General features: G+C 40.0%; 1 protein-coding gene across 1 annotated transcript in view; it reads right to left on the bottom strand.

Moving 5' to 3' along the window:
* LOC145664969 (arylsulfatase G-like) overlaps positions 1-19,570 on the bottom strand; it is a 54,801-nt gene that overhangs the window by 17,175 nt on the left and 18,056 nt on the right. Inside the window, exons 2-4 of the mRNA XM_081732122.1 lie at positions 3,544-3,731; positions 2,629-2,772; positions 192-342 (exon numbers count right to left, since the gene is read on the bottom strand). Coding sequence (XP_081588248.1) covers positions 192-342; positions 2,629-2,772; positions 3,544-3,731 — 483 coding nt within the window. The remainder of the gene's footprint in view (positions 1-191; positions 343-2,628; positions 2,773-3,543; positions 3,732-19,570) is intronic.

Genomic DNA, 19,570 nt, shown 5'->3' with positions numbered 1-19,570 from the left:
GCAACTCAAACTGTTGTGCGAATTTTTTTTTTTTTTTTTTTTTTGTCGCAGCACAGGACGGAAATCTATTTTCATATGATCAAAAGATAATAATAATAATAATAATAATAATAATAATAATAATAATAATAATAATAATAATAATAATAATAATAATAATAATTCTCACGTGTTTGTTAAGTTTGACTCACCCGCTCAGAATGAAATTTTCAGCAAACAATCCATACATAGAAGACAACTTCTGAAGAGGTGCTGGTTGGTGAATAATTGTTTTGTTGGAATACAAGGGTAATGCCAAATCCTCAGTGCAGGCAAGGGAATTCTCTTCACATTTAACACCACCTATACATATCGAAGAAGGAAGAGAAACAAAACTGGATATTAAAGACAAATTAGGAATAAGTGGAAATTTTAGTTTCTACAATATACATAGACATAAAATAAATTCATACATACATATTCTATAACATAAAATTTATCACCACATAAATATTTAAAACTATCCCTTTCCTCGACACACACTCGCGGAACTGGTCATAGAGGTTCCGGAATGTCCTAGGAAAGTTGTCCACTGGAATACTGTTCAGCCTTGCAGTCATATTCGCTTGAATCGATATAATATTCTCAGAACGCACCCCACTGAGGGCATATTTGAACTTACGGGGGGCTAAAAAGTAAAACAAAGCAAATTACGCGAACATGCAGGGTGCACAAGGATTATGACCCATCTTTTAGGGGGGGAAACTGGCACACAAGAAAACAGGTAAGGGATGACGCATTCCTTATGCGTCAATTTTGTCCCAACAAAGCATTATGGTTCATTAAAACACATTATATTCACCTGCTTTGGCCCTAGTGGACGTGATGCTCTTCCTAAGCAGAAATCTGTTCTCAAGGAAGGTGGGGGGTGTATTGAGAATGTTGCATCAATTCAAACAAGTGTGATGGCGATAGTTTACAGCATTTCAGTGAATGAATTTCTTTGAGCATTCCAGAGCCTCTATCGATTCAAACAAATGTGAAGGCTGTACTGAACAGCATTTCAGTGAATGAATTTCCTTGAGCATTCCAGAGCCTCTATCGATTCAAATGCGATGGTGCTGGAACTGTTGTCAACTCAAATTGTCTTAATGTAAGTAACTGTTTCGTAAAATAAAATAACTACTTAAGTTGTATTATTGAGCAGTACATAATAGATTCTGTATAGGTTACAGACGATCTTCCTATATGTATGTTAAGACAAAGTTGATACAGCTATTAATAAAAATGTAAATATTAATTCTCAGATGAGCTAAGGTTAGGCAATTTAGAGCCCTGTAAAAGAATTCTGAAGAATGATAGGGTAGTCAATGTGAATCACTATCCTATATTACACAATCTGAAGGATAGTTTCAGGGAAGGATAGAGAAATGGTTGACGCTAGGAATTATAAAGTAGCTACTAGTCTACACAGTAATCCTATGTTTTATGCTAGAAAAAATTATGGTACAGCTCTTCCTGTTCTTGATTGTAGACTTTTGAATACGAAAGGAGTAGCACCGAAGGTGCAGGTTGAATCAATTCAGGCTTTGCTGTATCTAATGTCAAGTACTAAAATTTATACGTGTTGTAATTTGAAGGATGCCTATCACCAACAAGCCTTGAATTCAGATTTTTATGCATGTACAGCTTTTCTGAATGAAGGTCGACATATGTGTGGACTCACTGGCCGACATATGTATGAAAAATACCGCATCAGTCTTAGTTATTTGGGTAATAAATCAGTGATTTGGGTTAGAGACTATAAAATGTCTGTGCTTTTATTTAGATGTCCAGTAAATTTTCTCTGATAGCTATTAACCTACCCACCCAGAGTACCTTGAGTATGATCTAAGTATTTGTCGTAAAGCAAATAAAACTTTAAACTTTGTCCAGACTAGGTTTATTACTAGAAGTATGAAATACTTAAGTCATATTGCTGACGGTAAGAAGATAAAATTTGATCCAAAGGCTAATGATGCTATTATGAGGTTTTGTGAACCAAAATATTAAGAAACATGTTTGTAAGTTGATTTTAGGCACTTGTGAAAATCCCGGCGGAATGAGGAGGACATGTCCCCTCCAATCCTGGAACTGGGGAACTTTCCCCCCAATAATCCGATTTAAAATGTGTTTATTGAGGAGAAATGTGATGATTTGTGCCCGATTGCAACAAAGGAAAGTGAGATGAAATTGATGTCCCCCAGAATAAGTCTCAAATCTGCCCCCCTTCCAATGTTGAAGACAACTCTACTCCCCTGATCCTCCACAAAATTGTTTTTCAACTAAATATACCCTAAAAATTTATATAAACTAAATATAAATATTTTGAACACCGCTTTAAAAAATTATGGGACAGTATCCTATGCTATGGAATAATTAAAATAGTTGCTTACAAACGTATTTCCAATTTGTACATAAAAGCATAGAATCTTTTAATAACTTACATTCTAAATTTATATTCCTTTGTAAACCCCTTACTTTTAGTGCAAAGCAACTGTTTTACGATAGGTAAGAAGCAAAATGAAATAGCACGCGGTTCTAAATTTAGAATAAAGGTTCGAAACGATACACTAAATATAAAATTGGAAACTAAACGTTTCTAGTTACCTTTGGGACAAGGTGCACAAGGAGGCAAATTCTTTCCAGGAGGGTCTGCACATCCCATGTCCACGCTGTAAGGAACTCCCAAATACTCGGTGAACCCTTTGTCCAATGGATGATGTCCTTTCGTTACACCCAGGTGCCATTTCCCTGTTGATGTACATTATTATTATTAATATTACTGTAATTATTATTAAAAATAAATGGGTTAAACACTGTAAGGAGAAATTGTATTGTGAGAAATGTGATAAAACGTATGAAGGAAAACCAACATAATCATAATAGGTATTCTGCCATTATTGGTAAGTAACTTGCCGCAACTGAAAAGTTTGCATGCTCTACGGTCTTCAGCTAATCTCTCCGACTTTACACATGATTTTTCTGATATGATACTGTCCATGAGCTGCAGTCTCCCTCGCACCTTCCCTTTCTTTCCTGCCACCATACCCTCTAGCATGTCTCAGAATACACGTTCTTCTCAAGCAACGAAAGAACGAAGGTTACAATTTATGAACTATATGAAAGAGAAATCATGAACGGAAGTGTCAAGTAAAAATTGCCACCCCCTGATTTCGATATACACACGTTTTACTTAATAATATAGTAATATACTTATTAATGAAAAAGGTAAAACTACGTCGGTGTGCTGTATTCAAGATATCAAATAAATTTTCTCAGCATCACATTTTCCCTTGAAACCTATTCATCCCGAATGGACCAAACAAAATCAAATTATAAATATTTAATGTCTATAGATAAATACTTTCACACTTGCTGTTAATTCATGAGTTTTCACAAGAGAGAATGTGTGTGTGTGCCTCGTATTTGCATACATGTGTATAGGTGGAGGGAATCTCCATTTTATTTATGAACTCAGTTAAGACATAATCAAATGTAAAAAAAATAATGAACTTCACTTACCTACCATTCCAGTGCGGTAACCAGCAGATCGCAGCACTTCCGCGATTGTTGTCTCATTAGTTGGAATGCCACCTGTGGCTGAATCACCAAAGTTCTGGACGATTCCAGTTCTCAAACCAAGGCGCCCTGTTAACAGAGCTCCACGAGATGGCGCACACAATGAAGCCGCGACGTGGAAATCAGTCATTCTGTGAACAAGTGTAAAAGAAAAATAAAATATTCTTGCGTGTAATGGTAGTGGGCTTAAGAAGGGAGAGTTGCCTTTTTATAACTTTGTTTTGCGTGGTAAGACCTGAAACTGAAAAAATTTTGCCAGTCCAGTGAAGGTCTGATTAAAATCTGGCTAAGTTTTACTTTTATCACTTTTTTCCTAACTGTAAAATTTGTTTGGTATTTACTTCTAAAGAGTATTTACTTTGTACTTGGCGTTAGAAGCATGCCAGGAAATCTGTCGATGGCTTGTCCAACTCTTTTACCTCCAAATTACACTCTACCAATTAGAATCCAGTTTATTTCAAGTCTTTACGAAGCAGAGTTGGGGTATTTGCATTCCTTCTATTACGTTAAAAAAATAATTGTACAGAAAAAAAGTTTAGTAACTAATTTCAAGTTCTCATTTGCAACAAATATGATAAATCAATGGTATTGTGTCCTCTATATCCTCTACAAAACGTATGGGAAGTTCATTACTCTATGGACACTTTCAATGTTTTGTTTCATAGAAGTTAACGTAGTTGTGCCAGGCTAAAGAGAAATATCATGATAACTTCTTTCAAACTTTTATATTTAGAACATTCTTCCTTGTTTCATACTGTAATAGTTACAAGGGTATTGCACCAACGAGAAGAATTCCCGAGCTAGTTTCGTCCCTTGACAGAGTTGGTTGTACGTAAAGACAATATCAAAACTAATAGAACTCCATTGATTTCGATGGCTAATTTATTTGTTAAAAATAAACGATGAAAATTACTACACAGAAATCATAGCCTGCATCCTCTTTCTCATTAGAAATAGATTTTTTCCTTATAAAAGTAACTTTTAATAACAAGAAATACAATCTATTATATAAAAGAGAACGCACAAATCCTTTGTTAGCTCATCACGCTAATACGGCTGAACCAATTTCTTTCATTTTTGGGGGGTTATTAGGATTTGGACCCTAGATGGTTTTTATCATATCACTTTAATTTTTAATTACCAGTGTCTTGAGATAATTGACCATTCAAGTGTCCATAACGTACAAATCCTTTGTTAGTTCATCATAGGTATAAAAATAAACGTATTTATATGCAACCCGCATGACCGTGTCACTCGGCGGGTTAACATAAATGACAGGCGCTATAATGTTAACATTTACTGCAATTTGAAAGCGAAAAAGTAAAAATTATCTAAGTAACAAAGTTTATTGCGTTCCGGGGTGACCGCAGCGAAGCGGGGTGAACGCTGCTAGTATGGGTATAAAACAAACAATATTGCAATTTCGTCACATTATTTGCTGCAATGAAGATGGAACTAGGCACTTTTGGTTTCAAGACTAGATATATTCATAAGATGATTACAACAAAGGTAGTCATTTACATCCCAAGTATTGTCCCTTGGTACATCAAGACGAATGTCCCTTGGCACGACCATTGCTCAATTCATAAACAAAACCAAATTCTAGAAAGACACTGCATAGTAAAAATTAAAATATCTAAATATAGAAATAATAAATAGACGTTTTAAATATACTACAGTATTTGCTTGTCACTTAAATCTACAATGTGGCCAGAAAGCCTCTTTACACCCGAACTAAATGTATGTAACAATATAAGATGTTACGATATTTAAGATGTGAACCTACCATCTTGATCATGGATATAGCAACAGGGCTCGTCATGTGAATTGCCACGTGATTGCTGTGTAATTGTCTTGTGATGCCCGCGGAGGGAAGAGAATGAAGTCTGTGCGTTGACCAGTTCATTGTCTCGCCTTTCCGTGTTTGGTGAAGAGCAGTGGCACGTCGGTCCATGAACGCTGCCTCGAAGTTCGGACCTCATGACACCAGACAATGCCCTGTAGAGTATGATCAAATCACAATTCAGGAAGAAGCGATACGTGGACAATGATGTTCTGTGGACAAATGCGCTTGAAGTTTTCCAGCTTGTGATGCCACATCTGCTAAAGCGGATGAGTAGGAGGACGTGGAAGCTGTGCAGGGATAATGGAGGTGCACATATGGACGTTTTGGGCACACAATTGTAGGATTAATGTATCGATGAAATAAGTGCAGATAAAAAGGGATTTTCTGGCAACCCTGCATATGCAGGAAGGAAAGTAGTTTCAAATGTCGAAATAAAAATTTACTTTTATACACGAAAAGCATAAATGGCCTTCTTCCTAACCTGTTTTGTTACTGTATGTAACTATTTCATGGTATGCAAATTGATATGCTTAGAAAATTCAGGAGGACCGTAGGAGCCATGTGTCAAACAAAGTACATCCTATTCCTGACATGAGCAACTTCCCCTACTTGGAATAAATTTGAAAATAAACGATTTATAAATAATATAACGTTTGGAGGAAAAGATAATGCCACGTGTATATAAACAAACATGATCTAATTAACTGACTTTGCTGCTTTTTCTTATTCTTGTTCAAATTATTCATACTAGTAATATCACGGAAAATTAGCTGTTATTAATGACATGACAGTTTGTATTACAAGATTATGTTTTACTATAACTTTGTGCACATTATGCATTAAATATGGAATAAAATATATTTTAAATTAACAACACTGAAGCATAGCTCACGTCGTGGAGCCTTATTCCGTAACAACCCTCGCAAAATTTTTGAATCGAATTGGTCATCGAATCAGTCATAGAAAACACTCTGTTGCCTTTAAATATCCCAATAGCAAAACTAATATCCCCGACTTCATGATCAATTTTGAGTACATCAGCATAATTACTCAACACCTAAGAAACTTTGTCATTTGGATATTCAAGCGGGAGGTCCATGATGTTCAATATTCACTTCAGTATTATTAAGAATGCAATTATGGAAATGAGTAAACAACAGTTTGTTCGGTGTATTTGCAAGAAATTGTTTATGTAATGCACTATTTTAAAATCGGATGAATATGTAATAGTCCTCATTGTGTAGCTACAATGCCTGCATATCTTGGGATATATTCTCAAAATATTGTAGCGACCCCAAATCTTCTTATTTTTTTCCTTTTTTGCATTCTCTTTTTTATAACAAAAGAGACACTGACTAAAGCTTAAAACCCACATTATTTTAAATTATAATTTGTAACTGTTTCGGATATCTCTTTTTTATGCAAACGAATTAGTACTTTAAAACATTCAGTTTAAATACGAATTCCAGCTTGAATATTTTTGTCTTCTGTTTAGTTAAAACGATTAAGTTGTGTTCCTCGTTTAATCTATTTATCTCCCCTTCGTTGGCCTCGAGATCAATTCTGTAGTTTATAAAGATCCATTTCAGCTAAAAAGCAGAATATTTATATTCCTAATCAACAAATATATATAATATGTAAACATATTATTAGTACTATTACTATTAATATTATTCGTAGTATAATCTTATGAAGAAGAAGCCTGTGTAATCTTTATGTTTTAAAATCTCTTCTTTCTTGCTTATCAAGTTAGATAAGATATTTTTCTTTTCTCAATATATAGATGTTATGTATGTTTTAACACTGTGGATTCTTTATATGAAGGCTGCTCAATATTACAAACATGTAAAATCCTATTGTATTCAACAACTATAATATTACTGTGTATAATTCTGGTATTATTCAATGTAATAGTAGTATCCAGAGCTGAGGGTAAATCACACACACCCACAAGGACACTTTGACCATCAACCACAGACATGCATGCACACATCAGGACCCTTATTCTGTAATCAATTCCGCACAGCCTACAACGGCTGTGCTTATCTTCTGTAACGTGTACCAATCAATATATGTGCTTGCTTATCTTATATGTTCTCTTGTTCCAATCAACGTCTTTTGGTTGCACGCAGAGGAGTTTTTCTCAACTTGACTTTGGCTCTTGTGCCGTGTGCTCACCAATGAACTTTATTTTCAAGATGATAAAACTATTTTGTTCTTCCCCAGGGAACTTTTTGGTTAATACGCATGACCAACCTTTAACCTTACGGGACGAGTGCAACTTCTGCGCCCGTTATATTTTTTTCCGAACGTCACCTGGATTGGTTTCGAGTGCAAAGCTACAAAAAAAATCGCTTTGAAAACTCAAAATGACGTCTTATGAAAATGCTTTTACGGGAAAACAATATGCAAATAATCTCCTTTCATTTAAATCAGTGATACGATCTACCTTCAACATTGTTCGTGGGTTTAGCACTATTTATTTACATACCTGTATTTGCAAAAATTACATTAGTCAGTTTAATCTGACGAAAACTTAGCTGATTTTTCTCCTTGCGTAGTGTGTGATTGTCAGGACCGGATTTACAAATTTCTAAGCCCTAAACCAAAGCACAATTCGTCGCCCTAGTCCCTCAAAAATATTATTTGTAATTTCTCTTAACTAATATCTTGCTGGAGAAAAAATGACATCTTCCCTGTGCTTGCAGATGTAGAAGCACTCGAAGCCATCTTGTTTGATTGTTAAAGAGTGTCCGAGTTTCCACCATGTGCGATGGAAAAAGTAGCATTGCAAATTTTGCAGTCAACTTCATAGATCAACTTCGTTGCTTTCAGAAAAGGATACTTCTCCTTCAAATTGAAAGAAAACGTTACTTCCATGTAAGCATTCTCGTTGTTACAAAATTGGAACATTTCACTTATTACACTGAGAAAAATGATTGGGTTGAAACGTGACCACGCGGTGTGGTTAAAAAGATTTAAACCAAATTGGGTTGTTTGGGAACGATGGGTGGTCACTTGCAACCCAATTGCATTAACTGTTGGATCAACAAAATGACTATATGTCACTGGAGAGTATTTCAAACCAACACTTGAGTCATACCTGGTTAACGAAAAGTGTCATGATGCGCGAAACACATAGTTTAAAGGAAGCTGATTAACATGAACAATTAAGTACTACAAAAATTACAACACATGTATATTATTTACTATCTATTCAGACGAAATTATACAGAGTTATATCTTGACAGAGTACGATTACATTAGCAACGTTAGCTCCGGTCCAAGCGAAAGGCTACAGAGGTAGAAAATAGCGCCAAAAAGAAAAAAAATCATTGCATCGAAACCATAATGCATGAATAGCAGTGCTGTAATCTTTTTTCCCACCTTATCTGTTATTCTTATGTCCTAGCATATAAGAATAATAGATGACGCCACTGTTACTCATGTAACTGTTGTCAGACTATTAATAAGTTTGAAAAACGATTATTTTGGCCAATTATAGGAAACATAGAACATTATTTGTTGCTTCGCACAAATGCCAAATATATTGCGCAAAGCTTTAAAATAACTACTTACTGGCTGTGAGAAATAAAAATATTCACAACCAGTAAGTAATTATTTCTGATATGCTCAGAACACGATGTATCCTTGGTCGATCATCAACTCAGAATTCAGGGTCGAATCATCGATTCATATATCTGAGCTTGATTCTTAACGCTCTGTGAGCATCTAATTGTTTTTTGTTCATTTAGGGAGGATTGTTCTGCTCTAGACAATCGACATCCCCTTGCAGTCCGTATTGCTGACTCAAGTGGGAGCCCGTGGTCATCATCATCTAATCGTTTCTTCATCTCTTGTTGTGGAGGGCCAGTGCTTGCACTGACCGACATCTCCGCGAGGACGTATTGCTTCCTCAAGTGAGAGCCACAGTGGGCTTCCTCTCGCTCTTCATTCATACTACTGCCTAACAACACTTTCATCTGAATCGCATCGTTGCTAGTTTAGATCATCATCATGCCCCCCTCCCCGACGGGAGCGAAGGGTACAACCACGAAACCAGGTCATTCTGCTGGTACGAAGACCACTAAAGCAGATACCTCTAAGCAAACTGAATCTCGATCTCGCTCACGATCTCCGATTGGGCACTCCAAGGAATCAGACGCTAAGAAACCAAGACACTATAGCTCTGATGGAGAATGTTCCAATGCCACAGTGACTGCGAGAAACTCCGAGATGGACTGGGCTAATGCGCCATCCTCTCCTACTTTGCCAGCTAACAGAGAAACCATGTATAATTTCATCCTAAAGAATTTCGATACCAAGTACCGGACTGCACGTGCCATCTTTATGCAAATCAATAAATATGTTCCGCGCGCTGATGTCCACCAAATCATTCCTACTAGGGATGGAATCATATTGAAATCGCCTAACCCTAACTTTCATATTCATGTTAGAAACAAAGCTACCTATGAAATTTTTGGACCCCAGGCTGTGTTGTCACCTCTCAATCCGAGCCAACGGAAAACACCTCCGCCACCTCGTCGTCCACCACTTCTCTCAGTCGTTATCCGAGGCATTGAACCCGAACTCACTGACGATGAGATCTTTGATGAGCTGCGATACGAGGGCCTGGAAATCAAAAAATGTATTCGAATTCGTAACAACAATGGCCCTACCTACCTTGTGCGTGTTTTGACCGACCAGCAGCAAATAATTGATCATCTTTTGGCTAACGGTGCTTATATATATCGCCGCCGCTACAAGGTAGAGCCTTCTCGCACGCCTCCACCTCTTCCAATACGATGCGAGAAATGCCAAACCTACAACGATCATTACACCCATAATTGCACAAACACCGTCAAATGCGGGTACTGTAGTGGCAATCATCTGACCAGAAATTGCCCCAATTCAAGCGCACCTCCTCAATGCACCACTTGCCCTGAAAAGCACCCTACATACAGTTACCGTTGTCGTGCCAAGCCCGCACCTGCACCTGATAAGCCAGAATTAGTAGCACCTATCAAAACTTCTGATGACAGCACCCCACCTGCAAACTCACTGACACATCCTGTCACAGTAGAAGACCTCTTACGATTCATAACTCTTACTTTACAGAACATCCTGCCATTTCAGCGCCAGCACGTCCTCAACCAAATCATTCACTCCGCCAAACTTCTTTACAATCTCACATTACACGCCACATACAGTGGATCCAACGTTCATTTCCAAATTCAACCCATTGAAACGGCTGTTTGAACATGCTCCGTAGTATCAGTGCTATTTCCATACTTCTGGTCCACATCATTATGGCTTACAATTTCTTATTTTTGAACATAAGATCTCTTATTACGCATCAAGTACTGTTTCAACAACTTCTTCTGGAGGAAAACATCACCGCTTTTGCTCTCAACGAAACGTTCCTGGCTCCCTATATACCCTGCTATATTCCTAAATACGTTCTCCATAGACATGATGGACCGAACGGCGCTCGTCTCCATGGAGGTACAGCTATTGGCTTGCAATCTCGCATTCCCCATCGGTCTATTATCCTACCTCCTGCTTTTCAGTTGCCCGAATACAATGTTGTTCTCTTATATCTCAGGAATCATACTATAGCTTATGCAACCATCTATGTCAGGCCGAGACAGGATATACCATATCAGTTTTTTCAGTACCTCTCTGACACCTATCGTAAATTCATTATCATGGGAGACATCAATTTTCACAGCCGGCCTCAACACGAACAACAACGATTTTTGAATTTCGTCACGCTTAATACGACCGGCCACTTCCATGTACTTCCTCGGCCAACTCGGCCATCTAGCAATACCACACCTGATATTGTTATATCCTCTACAACACTCAACTCTCATATCAATATTGACGTTTTGGATTCCTTGGGGAGCGACCACGTTCCTATCAAGCTGTCTCTTGCTACCAACACTTCTTCACACCATACCATACCGAAGAGAAAAGTTTATATGTATCATCAGGTCAACTGGCCAGCGTACCAAGCGACCATCACCGCAGCACTTTCTGATACTTTAGAGCTAACATCACAACATGACCTAGACACTGCCGTGCAACATCTCACTCAGACCTTACAAACAGCAGCTGATCACCACATTCCAACCGCATATATTTCCCCGCACAAACCGAAACTTCCTCCACGATACCTTTCTCTCATAACTGCAGCTCGACGTGCCTACAGAGAATACACTCGCAGCCGTAATTTAGAAGCACTTCGCCTTCATAGACAATATCTTCGAATCACTCATAACTACATAATCGCATACAAACGCCTTCACTGGACCAGAACTTGTAATAAACTCAACGAAACATCCCATCCTACCAAATATTGGCGACAGTTCAATCAACTCGTTGGCAAATTCCAAAGGACACCATACCCACTAGTTGTAAACCAGCAAGCACTCTCTTCTGATCAGGACAAGGCCAATACCTTTGCCGCCCACTTCCAAAATATCTTTACTCCCTTACCTGGCTGGCATACTCCACAGCGTTTACTTGCAGAAATCGATCGGTTATCTGATCCTAACTTAACACATTTGCAACCACATCATAGTCACGCTCTGGAACCAAATAATGCACTCACAGTACCCATCCAACCGCCAGACATCCAGTCTACTCTCCTTAAAAAACGAAATACTGCACCAGGCTTTGATGGGCTTACCTATACTCTCATTAAAAACGCACCTCCTGTTGTCTTCACCATCCTCAGTTTTATTTATACATTTATACTCCGTACTGGTTTTTTCCCCATCACTTGGAAGTACTCAAAAGTATTACTCTTTCCTAAACCTAATAAACCACCCTCTGACGTTACCTCTTATCGACCTATACAATTGACGTCTACGTTCAGCAAAATATTTGAACGTATATTAGTGCGTCGTCTCCACGATCACTTAGAGACTAACGCTCTTCTACCATTGCATCAAGCTGGATTTCGCCCCAATTTCAGCATTCTGGACCCCCTGTTACGTCTCAGCACCTCTATATACAATCAATTCAACCAGGGTCATCCATCATGTCTGGTTACATTCGATCTAGAAAAAGCATTCGATAAAGTTTGGCACCAGGGTCTTATATACAAGTTATACTCTTTCCAACTTCCTCTCTCTTACATACGAACTATACACTCCTTTCTCACAGCCCGACTTGCTTACATATCGATCAATGATGCTCTGTCATTTCCAATATTCCTTAATTCTGGCGTTCCTCAGGGATCTTCTCTCTCTCCTCTGCTGTATTTGCTATATGTCTCCGACTTACCAACTATTCCTGGTACACAACTTTTCCAATTCGCTGACGATACTGCATTTCTCGCTGTCGGACGGACAATTACTGGTATCCAACAACGCCTTCAACAGTCAATTGACATATTTGTTGACTGGTGCAACGTTTGGCGTTTGGCTATCAATGCTACTAAAACACAAGCTATCGTTTTCTTACCATCTGGTCGTCGATCTAGAGTACACCGAAATCCTCATTTGTTACGACTTCATGTTGAGAACTCACCAGTCACCATCCATAACACTCTTAAGTATCTGGGCATTGTGTTCGATTCCAAGCTTACTTGGACACCGCACCTTCTCACTGTCATCGAGAAAGCCAAAAACAGACTTAACTTACTGAAACGACTAGTTGGTACCACGTGGGGTCTACATTCAAATCTCCTCCTAAACACTTACAAAGTTTTCATGCGTCCGGTCTTAACCTATGGTCACAGCTTGGTTGCCAGCTCCTCCTAAGTACTATCGAAAGCTAGCAATACTCGAACGCCATGCATTTCGTTTAGCCTTCCGTATCCAGCTCCCCCACCCAACCCGTCTACTCTACGACCGTATTCATTTTCCCCCGCTCTTATCCCATCTTGAGGCTCTCCGCTTAAAATACATTACGAAACGCATTACAACTGCTCATCCAGTATTCCTGAACATTCTCCGCTATGATAGAGACTATGACACCCCTGCTGTTTATTATCCGACACCTTTACAACATCTGATGACCCTGTATCATTTGAACATCGGCCGCGAGAACGTCGATCCGGAAGTTTTCGACATTTATCATCCTGGCACAGTTTCACCGCTCATCTATCCATCTCATGCACAGTAAATCAACCACTAACAGGGCTGCCTTTGTCTTCATTAGTTCCTGAGTCGCCCCAGGAACAGAAGCTAACAGCATTCGTCTTACTAACAATACCCATGTGTTGTGACGTCATAGCACTTCACCCTCATGACATCTACCACTCTTCCTGTCTTGCCTACCGTCTATTTCTGTGATTTCACCGTATGTTTTATAGCTCCAGATGAACCTGAATCATCGCATCTGTGTTTTGTTATGTTCTCTTCATTTCAGGCGCCGAAGTTAAGGAACGACTACGACTTATATGTCAGCCAGACGATCTTCCTTAGCATCCATGGCAGATGAAAATTGCCCTCACTTAATTGATGCCCATCCCTATCAGTGAACTGAATAAAATGTTAAATAAAGATGACTAAACACCACCTAGACCCTCTCATATTAAAATTGATGCTCCTATACAATCCGACCTCTTCCCGAAGAAAGGGCGCAACCCTTTAAGCGGGTAAACGTAAAAAAAAAAAAAAAATATCCTTGGTAAACCAGCTGCAGAGATGCTAAAACCCGAGCTCACTGTACCTATCCGCATTCATAACATAGATTCTACTACTCCTCCTCCTAGCTCTGCACAACAACCCATCACCATCGATAAATTTTTGTCATTTCTCACTGTAACCTTGCAGAACATACACCCATTTCTTCGTCAACATATCTTCCAACAAGTACAACTCGCTGCTAAATCTATCCTGCATGTCAACTTCACTGGCACTTACTCCAACAACTATGCTCATTTTCATTCTACAGTCTATGAATCTGCAGTCTAAGTTCTCTCCCCATCTCTTCTCATTATTTTTCATTATGGCAGTGCATTTTCTCTTTCTGAATATTCGATCTCTACAAAAAAACAAGCCTTTGTTTGAGCAGCTACTTCTGTTAGAACACGTTCATTGTTTTCTTCTCAACGAAACGTTTCTCACTCCTAAAATCTTCTGCAAACTCTCACCCTATCACATTCTTCGACACGATAATACCATTCCCACCCGCCGTGCTAACGGTGGCGTAGCTATTGGTTTTCCTCACTCTATTTCACATAGAGTACACGCTACTGGTGATACATCTCTGCCTGAACATCTTATCGCCACTATATATTTCAAACAATGCTACGTCACTGTTGCTACCATCTATATAAGACCAGGCCATCCTATTCCTCTAAGTTTCTTTCAATATATTTCTGACAACTTTCGGACCTACATCATAATGGCCGACATAAATTACCATAGCCGCTCCGATAATCAAAAACGCACCTTTTGCCATTATATTCAGACTCAAACGACGGGATTTATTCATCCCATTCCTAAACCAACTAGACCGGCTTCGAATACAACTCCCGATATAGTCATTACATCACCCAATATTCTCTCCAAGCTCACTCTTTCTGTGCTTGATCCCCTTGGGAGCGATCATATCCCAATTAAAGCTACTCTTCAAAATCCCGGTACACCTCAACCCGCTCCGCCTACAAGTCCCCGCACAGTGGCTCGTTTCGACCGTGCCCGTTGGCCTAACTATAGGGAATACCTTTCCAACAGGTTAACACCTTTATCCGCTCCAACTTCAGAGTCTGAACTATACGACACTATTGATGAGATCACTGATAGTATTCATCAGGCGTCCTTGCAGTATATCCCTCAAACTACAATTGATCCCTATAGGCCAAAACTACCGCCACAATACATACCTTTAATACGTCGTTCCCGCCAACTTTATCGAGATTTCACTCGCACGGGCAATCTGGAATCGCTTCGTCAACATCGTCAATACCAAAGGGCAGTTCATAATTATCTCGTGGCATACAAGACCAGAAGCTGGATAAAAACCTGCAATACCCTCTCTGATACAGCACATCCAACTAAGTACTGGAAACGCTTTCATCAGCTCACCGGTAACACCACTCGCTCTTCATACCCACTCATTCTCAATGATACGCCATTACACTCTGACGTGGACAAAACCAATGCCTTCGCTGACCAACTTCAAGGTGTCTTCACGCCTCTTGGACCTGCCCTCTCAGCTCGCACTCACCCTACTGACCGGCTCAATCTCAACTCACCATCACTCCAACCTCATGTTGATCATCTTCTCCCCGACAATTCACCCTTGACAGCTCCTGTTACCGTCACCGAAATTACTACCACCGTCGCTCGTAGACGCACCACCGCTGCCGGGCTAGATTCTATTACGTATCGTCATATCAAAGAAGGGCCATATATCCTCCATTATCTTCTGTCTCTCATCTTCACGTTCATCCTCCGTACTGGTTTCATCCCCAACGACTGGAAAACATCTAAAACTTTAATGTTTCTGAAACCGAACAAACCAGCTTCATCTGTGTCTTCTTATCGCCCGATTCAACTCACCCTTGTTTTCAGTAAGATACTCGAACGGATACTTGTCTCTCGTCTACACACCCATCTCGCTGATCACAACCTAATTCCCTTTCATCAAGCCGGATTCCGTCCGAATTACAGTATTAATGATCAACTACTACGCCTGACCACGTACATCACTGCCCAGTTTAATCAATCTAAGCCTTCCTGTCTTGTCCTTTTCGATTTAGAAAAGGCTTTCGATAAAGTTTGGCATCTTGGCCTTCTCTATAAACTATTTTCTTTTCGACTGCCAATGTGTTATATTCGCTTCATTTACCATTTTCTCTCAAGTCGCCTCACCTACGTTTCCATTAATAATGCTCACTCTCACCCTGTATTTATCCATTCTGGTGTTCCTCAAGGCTCTGCTCTGTCCCCGCTTCTTTACTTACTCTATGTAGCTGACTTCCCTACTCTCCATCCAAATGTCAGCCTTTTTCAATATGCGGATGATACGGCTTTTCTGGCAACGGCAAATACCATTCAACGCATCAACCACATTCTTCAAACTGCCATCGATGCTTTCCTTCAGTGGTGTGATACGTGGCGCCTCAAGCTTAACGCCAATAAAACTCAAGCCATTATCTTTCTACCACCAGGCAAACGCAGTCGGGTCCATCGCAATCCCTCAAACCTCAGTATTGAGATTGCAGGTACACCACTTGCTGCTAGTCCCACAGTCACGTACCTGGGCATCATCTTCGATTCACATCTGAAATGGACTGCTCATCTGAAAAGTCTTGCTCTAAAAGCGACCAACCGACTAAACTTACTTCGACGCCTAACTGGGACTACCTGGGGACTGAAACCTAAAATCCTACTTAATACCTACAAGGCATTTTTACGTCCTGTTTTGACTTATGGCTTTACAGCCTGGCTTTCCGCACCCGAGGCATACTACCGCCGACTCCAAATTCTTGAGCGCCACGCCCTACGCCTTGCCTTCCGAATTAAATTACCCAGCCCTACCCGGGACTTATATGACAAAACACCTTTTCCACACATTCTCTATCACCTAGAAGACCTTAGACTCAGGTACATTACGAAGCGATTCCAGACTCACCATCCATTGCTCTTTGATGCTATGCACCACGAAGCCACTCTCCGTAAACCATCAACAATTCTCCGGCATTCTCCACTCTCTCTGCTGTTTACTCTGTTCCACTACGTTCTCCCACCAAATAGTCCAGACTTTCAACTTCTTGAAGACTTCCTCATTCCACTCCCCCCACCACACATCATTCCATCTCATGTTGCACAGTGACTTCCCCGCACTAACAGGGCTCCCTTCGTCTCCATTACGTCCAGAGCAGCCCCTGGACAGAAGATAACACTCATTCGTCTCTCTAACCCTCGTCTATGTATGGTGTTGTGATGTCAAGTGCACCTCATTGTTTCATTTTCATTTTCACTGATGCTCTACTCTCTCCACTCTCATATTGAATTGCTCGCCAGTGTACATTTCCTTTTCCAGACCTGATGATTATGGTTAAAGTCCATAATGTCCTCTAATGATAATGAAGTTCAAATATAATAAAGTTAATAAAATCTCCTTTGCCTGACAAAAATAGCCTCACACCTAAAGTTCCTGTCAACTCCGCATCCCAAATAAAGGGCGTAACCCTTTGGGTGGGTGCTAGCTTCGGCTAGCAAAAAAAAATATCCTTGGTATGCACACACTACATCCAGCATACAAAACATTATGGAATAAACTGCGTGCGAAGCTCAAGATGCTCACACAGCGACAATATCAACAGTACTGGGAAGATACTTTTCGAAATATCACAGCAAATGATCGAAAAATTTGGACATTCTCTAAATCCTTTCAGCGTGCTACAAATGCTTCCAGAGCTAGAGTCCTTCAAGGCCCACAAGGACTGACTCAAGACCCACAGTCGCAAGCGGACATTTTCGCTGACTCCCTGGAAGAACAGTTCCAGCCTAACAAATCACGTCTTGATCCCTATCTCAAACAGCACATCCGAACCACACTCCATAGCCTAACTACACAAAACCCTATACATGACATCATCTTAGTTACACCTCGAGAAATAGAAAGACACATCAAATGTCTGCCGGCGAAGACAGCATCCGGGCCCGACAGGATTCGATCTGATATCCTAAAACATCCAACCAGAAAACTACTGGTCTTCCTAACCTATTTATTCAATGCCATCTTTCACTTATGCTATTTCCCGAAGACCTGGAAGGAAGCTCGTATTATCACCATCCCCAAGCCCGGGAAGAATCCACTTCTCCCGGAAAACTATAGGCCAATAAGTCTTCTGTCACACCTAAGTAAACTCTTTGAACGTGTGTTTCTTTGGAGGCTGAAACAGCATGTAGCTACTAGAGACCTTTTACCATTTCATCAGTTCGGTTTTCGTGCACAACATAGCACTACTACACAACTCGTGCGAGTAGTGGATCATTTAACAGTGGCTTTCAACAGAAAACAACACACCCTTGGAGTCTACCTGGATATCTCAAAAGCCTTTGATAAAGTATGGTTAGCTGGACTTTTATATAAACTATACACGCAAGGTTTTTCAGATCGTCTTCTGCATTTACTGCGTTCCTACCTCATTGGCAGAAAATTCCATGTGTCTGTTGACGGTGTTAAATCCACGTCTAGACCTATTAAAGCAGGTGTTCCACAAGGCGCTGTACTTTCACCGCTTTTATATAATCTGTACACAGCAGATATCCCGACCTTACCCCATTGCTTTATTGCAACATACGCCGACGATACTGCCTTTTTCACGACCAGTAGCTCACTTGCACAGTGTTACATATACATGCAACGCCAACTCATAGCTTTTCAAGAATGGGCAAGACGTTGGAGAATCAAAATTAATGCAGACAAAAGCTGTGCTGTCATCCACAGTCGGAGACGCATCCGGGTCCATCAAAATCTAAACTATGAGAACACACGCATTCCTCATGCTACGCACGCCAAATATTTGGGTGTAACTTTAGATCGTAGTCTAACGTTCGCCGCACACATTAGAGACATAAAACAGAGAGCATTACGAAAAATCTCAGCGTTGTACCCCATCTTGCGCTGTAGCTCCCTTTCTCATGAGGTCCGAGTTCACATCTTCAAAATGATAATCCTGTCTACCATCTCTTATGCATGCCCTGCCTGGCAACATGCTTCCCATAGTCAAGTACAAACTCTCGAAAGTGTGCAAACTCGAGCTGGTCGTATAATCACTGGTCACGACAGATATACACGAAACAGCCAGATCCTGGAAGACTTAGAGCTACCCACTGTCAGAGACGTTCTACGGCATCTCCACAATAAGTTCTGGCGTACTTTACCCAGACATATAAATCCAGCTATAGTTAATATCGGCACCGAATGCGCACTGCGGAACGTCCATCGAACACCACGCATTTAAAATCTCTCCAGAACTGGTAAAGAAGTCATAATCAGCTACTCTGCGACAGTTGCAGATGTAGTCTCCCATACATACCAAAACAATAGTAACATCCAACAAACCACCAGCACATCTTGATATATTCTTTATAACATATTACTCATGGAGTCAGGGGCTCCGGCCCGATACTCTATACATAACCACAA

This window comes from Thermobia domestica, chromosome 11, assembly GCF_964235325.1.
Source record: "Thermobia domestica chromosome 11, izTheDome1.hap1.1, whole genome shotgun sequence".
NCBI lineage: Eukaryota > Metazoa > Arthropoda > Insecta > Zygentoma > Lepismatidae > Thermobia > Thermobia domestica.
Note: the sequence above shows the minus strand (reverse complement) of the source record. Positions and strands in the feature narration are given on the sequence as shown.